Genomic DNA, 11023 nt, shown 5'->3' on the forward strand with positions numbered 1-11023 from the left:
ACTAGGCTGCGCACTGGGCCTGTCGGTGTGCGTCGAGGCATCTCGCAGGAAGCTCAAATGCGCGTGGCTGCATTATGTTTGACGTATGTGGGCAAGTACAGTGACCCTCCCTCTATCTCGCTCACTCTCCAAAGGAATCGTGGCTTCTTATTTGTTTAATGTATGGCTAAGTCAAGAGAGAACGACAGAGGGAAAGTGAGGGAGAGCGAGGGAGAGAGCGTGTTTGTAGTCACTCTTGACTGGGTGAATTAATTACTTTTATTTATACGCACATAATTACCCATCAAGAGACTCTAATTGTTATAAATCCCCCGCTATGTATAGAGGGAGTGCGCGCAAAGAGAGCAAATTGCCCTTGGCGAGTGAATGATGCATTGGTAAGAACGCGTTGATTTGCGAGATACCGTTCTCATTTACCACCTAATGCAAGATGCTCGACATACCCTTGGCAGCCAAGACCAACTCACTGAAACATAAGCTGTTTGATAATTGCCCCCTTCAAAGACAATTCCAAGGTAAAGTGTTTTTCTTGTGTTTTTTAAATTGAGGTATTTTGTTTGTAACCTACGCCCATTTTGGTTGCCATAAGTCTTTGGGCGCAATGATCTGCCTTTGGCACTGATACATTAGTAGTGTTGTTAATTGCTTTTAATATGAATCTTCCCTTTAATAAAACAACAAATTAGTGGGGGGATTATTTACTATTGATCCATTGAACTACTCAACGCACATGTGTTACAAAGAAAGAAAGAAAGCAAGATAGAAAAATTATTGAGGAGTGAGAGATGAATGAATGAACCAGCTGTTTTTATCAGAATAGACCTATTCAAATATCACAGATGAGTGCACAATCAGGACTTCATGAGCAAACTTATTGCACTCTCAGTAAAGTGACTGCAAGTGGTAGGCTAAGTGAATGTTTTCTTTTGCTAAACCTAATCACTGACCAAGGCATTCCTTGCAGTCTCCTCCACCCTCCTACTGACCAATTAAATATCAACCAGATTTTCCTCTGTGTATTGAAATTCACGGAGCATCGCGCCTAACAGCCAGAGTTTTGGTATGACTGCTAATCCTTTCCATAATCCCCAGTACCTAAAGTATGCTGTTTCATGAGTGAACGCTCAGACGTACAACCCTCTCGTAATCACCGCCGAAGGTTCAGTCCTTCAAACAGATGGCTTTGGGGAGACGGCAGAATCCTTGGTGAAATCCATAAAGTTCACCTAAAATGTCTGTGAACAATGACGGGATTTCTTGAAACTGTTTTTTTTTTTTAATTATTATTATTTGGCCTCATCCGATAAAGCATTCTGAACGTCAGCTTCATGATCTTCACTGGTGAGCACAGTTTGTATGTGTGAAGGTCTGCAACGTCGGCCTGTTACGTTCTGAACTGTCATGGATAATGATGTTAATTTCCAGGTCTTATGCAAATGGAAAACATCAAGTTGCATTAGCCGTTAGGCGTTGATATTTCTCAGAAATGAAACTTTCGGTAAGTTTTTTGAAATATGAATACATTTGTCCAACTTTGCAGACTACAGTATGGAGCATTCATATAATTTTAATAGTTTCACAGTAAGTAATATTTCACAATTTTCAGAAAAAATAACAAAACTTAATTGACAATAATTATGTAATTAACCTATATGTCGTCTAAAATAAATATTGTGGGAAATAATAGTAATGTCAATCATACAGAATTACAATATTACCATTTTGATTCTGTATAAAATTAATATGAACTGATTAATAACAACCAGTAGATCAACTCTCTATATTAGGCCTATATTTAACACCTTGTGCAAACCTTCTATGTTATTAGTTTGAAACCAGCTTCAAACCAATTTGATTACATTCTAATTCAACCCTGGCTTAACCCTGGCTTAACCCAGTGCATTACTGAGGATGGTAATGTCACACAGGTAGATTAAGGTGTATGTGGTATTCTATTTATAGTCAATAAAATGTATTAAGTAAATCATGGCAATATATGACATGACAGTTGATTTTTCACTTGTGGAATTGGTATCTTTTTTGGAACACATCATATATGCTCAGTTCAATGACTTATTTAATGTCAGCCGCTATATGAAATTAATAACTATGATAACGCCATCTTTCCCACATATATGAAGCAGATAATCAAGAGGCCACCAGCTATTTCTGTTGAATACTATGTTTCTGTGTGGTGCAGTGTATGGAAAGGTAGTTGTGCACTGCAAGGAGAATGGCAGGGATGCAGTATAAGGGCCAAGCTACCCTCCAGCATCTTTTGCCAAATTGGAAGAGAGGCCTCCCCTACTGTACATTCCCCTTTCTGGGTACCTATGGACCATACAGGTGCTCTCAAATACACCTTCCCTCACCTGCTGTAGTAGCACACTTAGCTAAGAGTTCATAAAACAATGCAGTCATTCACTGCTATGCACAGGTCACAATTAAATTCTGTTTTAAATGTTAGATAGTTTTTCTATATCTTGTCTTTTTAGTTTAGGAAATGAAAAGTAATATTACATTTGAATAAAGGATCATTTGAACGGTCTATTAGTGGCAGGGTTTGTATTTCTACCTTTCCATGGGGAAAAAACAAACAAAACAAAACAAAATGATGCCATGAGCACAGGAGTTCTCAGACTTTTGTTTTGAACTTGCAGTGATCACCTGCCTTGTTTTTCTGAGCACCTCAATATATATTTCTGTGGTGATCATGACCTGATCCACAGCATTATGCAAAGAGTCTTTTTCTTTTTAGTTTCCCCTCTATGCCTTTTAAATCCATACTCCATGCGGACATTTGCCATAAGGCAATTAACCCACTGATGTACCTGTCACAGTTGAGCTCAACACATCTGCACAAGTTTTTTTTTTTTTTTTCCGGAGAATAGTCGTGTGGAAAATGTTTCCGTTAGATAATGTTCCTCAGACATGCTGAGTCAGCGCTGATTTCCGAAGCCAAGACATATTTTACTGTAAGTAAGACTCAAATCACCGGCCCGCTTCTCTGTTGTCATTTCTCAAGGTGAAAAGAGACCTCGACTCTGGGGAATAAAAACAAATCAGAATGTGGTTTCCCCCCATGCAGTTGTCCTGTGGGAAGGAAACACAGTCAAGGCTGAGAGGAAGACGCCCCTATTGTGCCTTTCAACAGTCAGGTTGCTGTTTGTGGGTGAGCCCTCACACCTTTTTCATAGGCTCTAGCCTCTCTTCAATGGACACATTGGTTAGAAAGACCCATAGTTTAAAGCCGTAGGCCATAGGTGATTTACTCAGGGGGTCCCAAGGAAGGTCTTGGACAGAAAGTTTGCAGATTAGACTAAAATATTTTGTTTTTCTTTGGTTAATCGAAGCCGTAGACCATGAAATGAGTATGTGTGTGTGTGTGTGTGTGGGGGGGGGGGGGGGGGTGGTTGTCAGTTGCAGGGGGGGCAGGGTATGTTAGCGAAGGTGGCAGAGAGGTAATAGGGCTTGTATGCTATCTGTTGCTTTTTACTGTAAATTAGTAGTTATTGATTGCTCTATGGTGTTGTAAACTTGGTCATTGGTCAAAGACATTTGAACACACACTCAGACAGACAGACAGACACATGCATGCATGCACACACACACACACACACACACACACACACACACACACACACACACACACACACACACACACACTAATATTTGGGAGCATGGTAAAAAATACATGGTGGAGAGACTGAATAATTTGAAATAATTTCATCTATTTATTTATGAAATTATAAGATAAAATATAGCATTGTTGTCTAATGTAACAGCTGGAATTGCATAAATAAAAATTACCAAAGTAACACTGCTTGTAACAGATTCTCTTTCCAAAGGGAAAATCAAGGAGAAGAGTGAACATACACACCTATACAGCTTCATATACAAAAGTGGTTATAAATACTGAACAACTAGAAAAATACACTTGTCCTTTGAGAATTCACTCTGTTCGTCATTATGAAGAGTTTCATAGAAAAAAAGAGAGATAGAGAGAGATAGAAAGATAGAGAGAGAGAAAGAGAGAAAATCACACAGTATGCTGTTTGAATAAGCGTGAGCTGAGGTGAGCTGTGTAAAAGTTGCGTTAGTGTTTTGGCTTGATGTCTTCTACTGTCCCCTAGTTGTCTGTATCCAGATAAAGTGATGAAAGGATTGCAGCATCAGTTTCAATTTTCCAACAGAACAAAATACAACATATGAACATATTTTTTATATTCTAAATATCTACAGACCATCACAGAGTAGGGGAATCACAAAGAGCATTATGTAATCAGTATTACAGTCATACTCAGCATATAATAATAATAATAATAATAATAATAATAATAATAATAATAATAATAAACATCATTATTGTATCATATTATTACAACATTATATTATTATTATTATTATTATTATTATTATTATTATTATTATTATTAAGAATTTGCATACATAATGCCAATCAGTAATGCCCCAGCAACACTATTCACAGAGTAATTCATTTTTACATTAACATAACATCATTACACATGGAATGGGAAATGAGGAGTTACAAGTTAGCACGCGGCTTATGGAAAACTATGTACTGTAAGGGTTCAGATATAGTCCCTGCTTGGTAGCTAGTTCATGTTACCGTTTCAAAAAAGCATTCACTTTCATTCCACAAACTTTCAGAAAGATGTCGAAAGAGGCCGATTTCTTTTTTGATTTTTTTTTTTTATCAACAAAAAGTTGTATTTTTTTTTTCTCGTCATAGATACGAAAAATAAATTCCCTGAGCTACAGACATCAACCCTGCATTACAAGAGCTTGCGTAGAGAAACAGAGGGTGTGGACTGGAAACACACGTTAGTACTGCTCACCGGGCAGGTGGCCTCACGACCACCCCATCATTCGTTAGGTGTTGACTGATGATAACCTGACTACATGCGTTGACAAATGGGAAAAACAAATTGCACACTAAAGCGCTTGTAACATACAGTATCGTGTCCTCATACAGTAGTTTTGGATTATTTTTTTTGCATTAGTTCTCATTTCCATTGCTGAGTTTGTTTTTTTATTGAAGATTTCTCTTTTTTTACTGTTCACCACGACCTTTAAAGTAAAAACTATGAGGATAATGTGGAGTCATGGTTTCTGAGCACACACAGTGTAGAAGACTCCCTTTGCTGTTCCTCAGGAGTCATCTTTTCTTTCTTTTTGCAGACGGGAAAGTGATTACCGTATTTTCCGGACTATAAGTCGCACTTTTTGTCATAGTTTGGCTGGTCCTGCGACTCAGGTGCAACATATATATATTTATATATATGATTTTTTCCTCTTCATGAGATTCATGATTTTTTGACTGGTGCGACTTATACTCCGGTGCGACTTATACTCCCCTACCAGCCGTTTTGAACTGACAAGTAACTGTTAAAAACAGCACTCACCGACGCACTTATTCTTACTGTACTCTAATGTTTTTTTTTAAACTGTCCTAAAATTGTGAGAATTGTTCTAACACTTACTGTTTACCATGTTGTTAGTCGCTTTGGTTAAAAAAGCGTCAGCCAAATGTAATGTAATGTAATGTAATGTACTCCGGAAAATACGGTAAGTGTGTTTTTTCTCCTTCTCTTCTTCCTCCTTTATCCCCCAGTTATTTTTCAGCGGTTTCAGCCGTGCGTATTGCTCTGTGCAATCAGAGGAATGGAAGCAGTAAATGGGGGAGAGAGACCGAACAATGAAAATATTTGTCTTTTGAAGATTTGTCATGCCAGGGCCACCACCCGGTGGTTTCCGCTGTGGTCAAGAATAGCAATGGAGACAGAGTCATTTGTTTTCAAGTTTGACAACAAAGTATTGTCTGGATTTAGTTTTTTTTTTGTGCTTTCCACAGCTATTGCAAGCACAGGAGCCATTACCATTAAACTACCGGCCTACAAGCGGCGATGTAGAATGCATTTACCTCATACCTCTGAAAGCAAGACCGACCGAGAGAAAGAGATGTGGGAAATGAGGGAGGGAGGGAGGGAACGACTGATTTTGGAAATAAAGCTCTATTTCTTATATTATTATTTTTTTTTTTGTCTCCTGATTCTTTCGACCCCAAACAGCATCTCATTTCATATTGCAAAAAAAAATTTCCAGCCAGCCTATTGCTACACAGAGGATAAGGAGACAACCCCCGCATTAAGATTATGTTTCGATGGAAACTATAAATGGAGGAAAAAACAATAACGACGACAACAAAAAAGTACATCTATACCCGAAATATCCTTAGTCATCCAGTATTGCTCTTGAGAGTGTTCCATCTCTGTAGTCTCATATGTTTTTTTTAAAGCCTAATGATCTACTACTGTTCTTGTTCTCTGAAGGGGTCAAAGAGACAGAGACATCCCTTATGCAGGTAAGTGCTTGCGTTGGTTGGTTGGTTGGTTGGTGGGAGAACCACCTGAGCCCCAGGGCCCTTAGGAGTCCGGGCTCCCCGCTGGAAGTGCTCTCTGCCTGGGAGCCTTGAAGCACCATCTGTGGTCCTGAGCTGGAGCTAAGGCTTTGGGAGCTAAAGTGGGTCTCCGAGCCCCCACCCCCGGAAGTGTCTCTCAAAGCCCTGGCCGAAGGGTGGAGAGAAGGGAAGAGAGTGTTCAAGTGTGTCTGGGTGTGGGGGAGCCTCGAGTCTAGGCCACACTGGAGCCCTGACTGGCACAGGAGGACGCGAAGCCTTCGTAAATGATGGAGTCGCTGCGCGGGGCGATGTGGTGGGGCACCGTGTGCTGGGACGAATCAGTCCTCGTCCCCATGCCAACGCCCCCGCTGCCACCACTGCTGCCGCAGACGCTCCTGTGCAGTCGGTCAGACACAGCGGAGGTGGAGCCTCCCAGACAGCTGAGGGACTCCAGGGGGATGCGCGAGAAGCCCTGCGGGGGCCCTACGGTGGCCGACGCCCTTTCAGGAATCTTCCATTTCTGCATGGAGACACAGAGAGAGCAAGAGTACATAAGTACATTTTGTTTAAATAGCACATTTCAAACCAAGGTGCTTTATAATAGGTGCCAAACACTAAATGCATACAAAGCTAAATGCAAAGTGAAAAAAGTGAGTTTTAAAGCTTAGATTTTTTTTTTAAAAAGTTCTAAAAGCACATCTGAGGTCAACACAAACAACATTCATAATAAATCAATTAAATTAAAATTCAACTCTATGAATGGAAAGCACTTGTTATATAAACTGTACCATAATATATTCAAAACAACTCCTACAGTAGATATATGTGCATAGGACCACAGTCAAACAATTTGAAATGAGATGGATTGATGAAGACAAGCATACACAAACTCATAAATGTACACTTAGAAGGGACTAACCCATGCAATACTTTTGGAAGTTTAAGATTAAATTGATTTATTTCTTTTTGCATTCAACTTCAAAACACCAAGAGCATAAAAAAGCCTTCATCAGCATTCAACACCTGCACTTGTTTGTATGTCCCAAAAAGCTTTCAGCACGTGTTGCATCTAATGAGTACTGATAAAAATGCTCTATGTCTTCTTGTGTTGCCACTTGCTTGTGATGATAACCTCAAGTTCTAACAATTTCCCGCTTGGGTACGATCGCTAATATTTGTTGTATCCAAAAGACTGTCCTACCAGCCACAGCTTGAAAAGGAATGAGTTATTATTATCACTCTGTGCGGGTCTAACCTCCTCGGTGTTTTATCATTTTATTTATACTCCATCGGAAATTAGTGTCCCTGCACTGAGGGAAAAAAAATAAGTCATCAATATGTCAGGAAAATCTCTCAAGCCTTTGCATAATGCATCGGAGAGAGAGAAAGGGAGGATATCGCAGCTTCTGGCAATGATGAGCCTCAGAATGATTTATTGGGGTATTTGTCCACGTAGTTGGGCCGTAAGAACACCCAAAATGACCTCGGTGAGAGGCACCCGTACGGATCTAGCATCTGACAAGAGGAGGCTTTCTCCATGTGGCGGCTCTGACACAAATGATTACATTTTCTGTCAGGCGCCGTTGGAAATTTCAGGGGCTTTATGGATTAGTTCCATCATATTCCTGACCGTGGGAATGGAGGGAGCGGGCCAGAAAAGTGTCAAGAGAGAGAGAGAGAGAGAGAGAGAGAGAGAGAGAGAGTGAGACAGAGAGTGAGAGAGAAAGAGAGAGAGGGAGAGAGAGTGAGAGAGAGAGAGAGAGAGGGAGAAGGAAAGGCGGAGGCAAGGAGACAAAATGATGAGAGAGCAAGAGAGAGGGTGATAAAGGGAGAGATACAGAGAGAAAAAAAGGAGGAAGAAACAGATAGAGTGAGAGTTGCAGTGCACATCATATCACCCAAGACTGGAAAGGCCTCTGGCCCAATTAGCGACCATTTCTCCAACTCAGACATGTGGACAGACACACACACACACACACACACACACACACACACACATACAGACACACACACACACACACACACACATACAGACACACACACACACACACACACACACACACACACATACAGACACACACACACACACACACACACACACACACACACACACATACAGACACACACACACACACACACAGAACACTAACACTCACACGGGTAGGTCCCCTTAGAGCAAAACACACACTGCCGTTTGATAACATCCCAGTCGTGACCCTTCTTCCGTACCGAGGGAAGAGATTCATTCCATCTCCAAGGTCTCTAGCCACAGCAGAGAGGACAGCAGACCTCCACCTCCTCCTCCTCCTCTGGTGGTGCCTACTTGTTCGGTATCATATGAGAAATGCCGGCAGCTATGCACCTCTTTAATAAAGTTCCTCCAGCCCCGGCTATGATAACATAATAACGCGCCGACAGTTATGAGAGTTGCCACTGCCTCTCCTCTATAAATCCAATGCAGAACATACCGGAATTTAATAGGCATCAAGGCAACTGCTGTAATGATATTAACATTCAGCTCGTTTAATATATTCTCTGCATCTGTTGAACGATCTCTGCATCTGAAAAGACCATGAAGGGTTTTAATCATGAAGCCACGGCAATGTCAAGTAGAGTCTAAATAGAATGTCAAACATATAACGCACACGGAAAATGTTTGTGATTATTATTTAAGCCGAGCCCGAGATTCCTACTTAGCATCACGCTGAAGCAGACGTCATCTTCACACACAAGCTGTGTTAGCGGAGTCAGTACATGACAGCTAATGGGTCGTGCTGGCTGAGCCCGACTCGTTGGGGTGCAGCAGCGGAGGCTTTCTGACATTAATTGGCTGTCTCACAGACAGCCATCAGGGGAAGCATCCCATCCAAATGAGTTTTAGGGGCCCTCCTGCCCGCAATGCTATCTGCAGGGAGCAGTAAACATCTCCAGGGCTTTTCCTTCTCTCTCTCTCTCTCTCTCTCTCTCTCTCTCTCTCTCTCTCTTTCACTCACTCTTTACCTGTATCATGCTTTCCCTCCATCCCTTTCCCCTACTCCCTCCTCTCTTTCGTTCACTCTGGCTCACTCTACCTCTGTCTTGATCTCTCTCTCTCTATCCTTTTATAACTCTCTCCATCCCTCCCTCCTCTCTTTCGTTCACTCTGGCTCACTCTACCTCTGTCGATCTCTCTCTCTCTCTCTATCCTTTTATAACTCTCTCCATCCCTCCCTCCTCTCTTTCCCTGACTCTGGACTGACCCAGGGGGCCCCTGGAGAGAAGCTGGAGGAGGGGATGGTAGACTGCTGGCTGGGTTTCCCCCCTCTGGGCTGTGAGGCCTGTGCATCATTAGAGGGTTAGCGCTCAGCGCTAGCCTGCAGACAAACAGGCCTCCGTTCTCCAGGGGCCCCACCAGCTCCTCGTCAACAACCAGCCGCCGAGCGAGGCCCGAACACGGAGGAGCTCTGAGGGGCGCCAGGGGGAGGCTGCTGGAGAGAGGAGCAGGAGGTTCAGGTGTGTGGAAACCAGCCAGTTCCTGATAACAACTCAAGTCTGTCTGTGTGTGTGTGTGTGTGTGTGTGTGTGTGTGTGTGGAGTGCGAGTGTTCTGTAGAAATGTGAAGTGTGGTGAGCAGGGGTGCGTATGTGTGTGTGTGTGTGTGTGTGTGTGTGTTGTGTGTGTAGGTGTCTGTCTGTTTATGTGTGTGGCTTGTGTGTGTGTGTGTGCACATATGTGCATGGGCATGTGCATGTGTGTGTGTACATGTGTGCACACACAGATGCATCACACGAGAGCTGACACCAATCATTTAGCTCCGGGTGGATTTGGTGTCTGTTTTTATGTTTTTTTTTTTCAGTGAAATGAATGTGCGTCTCTCTCTCTCTCTCTCTCTCTCTCTCTCTCTCTCTCTCTCTCTCTCTCTCTCTCTCTCTCTCTCTCTTTGTGTGTGTGTGTGTGTGTGTGTGTATGTCTGTGCGTGTGTGTCTGTGTATGTGTGGGATTTGCTGTAACATTAAAGAGATTGTTTCTGCCGTGAGACTTTTATCTGAAAAATGAATAATGCATAATTTTTAGGACAAAACAAAAACAAAACGTAAATGGGTTTTTATAAATAATATGATATGATGATATCACACATTCTCATTTCAGGAACCTGACAGAAATGTGATAAAGGCTACACCAACCCACAGAAAGGGATAATGAAAGCTGTACACTGCAGGTTTTTTCATTAAAAAAACAACAGCTCTAAGTGTAAAACTACATGCCACTCTCTCAGCTTTTAGTGTTAGTTTATGAAGTCTTTCCAGCTGATGTTTTTTTAACTAAGTAGACTTTTGTGATTATGAACTCAAAAAAGACGGATTTCGTAAGTGTCTTTCTATGGTGCAGCTACCTTGACTAGCCTGATAATTCTAACGTTTTAGACAGAAGTATAACTCCGGCACATGCTGTGGCTACAATTTAAGGAATCAATAAAGAACATTTTACATTGATCAGTGGAGAACCTCATTACCAGAACAGACATGATTTGTTTGTGTGTAACAGTGATGACAAATCCTCAAAATCAATCTAGAGACAACTTCACTAGGTGCCAAAAACCACTACTGACTGCTGTCTGAATGC

At 41.7% G+C, this 11023-nt stretch overlaps 1 protein-coding gene across 3 annotated transcripts in view; it reads right to left on the reverse strand.

Moving 5' to 3' along the window:
• Positions 1-5579: 5579 nt before the first annotated feature.
• The window catches only part of LOC121697535 (nck-associated protein 5-like), a 123851-nt gene continuing 118407 nt past the window's right edge, over positions 5580-11023 (reverse strand). For all 3 annotated transcript variants that reach the window (XM_042079082.1, XM_042079083.1, XM_042079084.1), the window contains one exon: positions 5580-6941. In XM_042079082.1, coding sequence (XP_041935016.1) covers positions 6654-6941 — 288 coding nt within the window. In that variant the 3' untranslated portion in view covers positions 5580-6653. The remainder of the gene's footprint in view (positions 6942-11023) is intronic.

The sequence above is a fragment of the Alosa sapidissima genome, chromosome 22, assembly GCF_018492685.1.
Source record: "Alosa sapidissima isolate fAloSap1 chromosome 22, fAloSap1.pri, whole genome shotgun sequence".
Classification (NCBI taxonomy): domain Eukaryota; kingdom Metazoa; phylum Chordata; class Actinopteri; order Clupeiformes; family Clupeidae; genus Alosa; species Alosa sapidissima.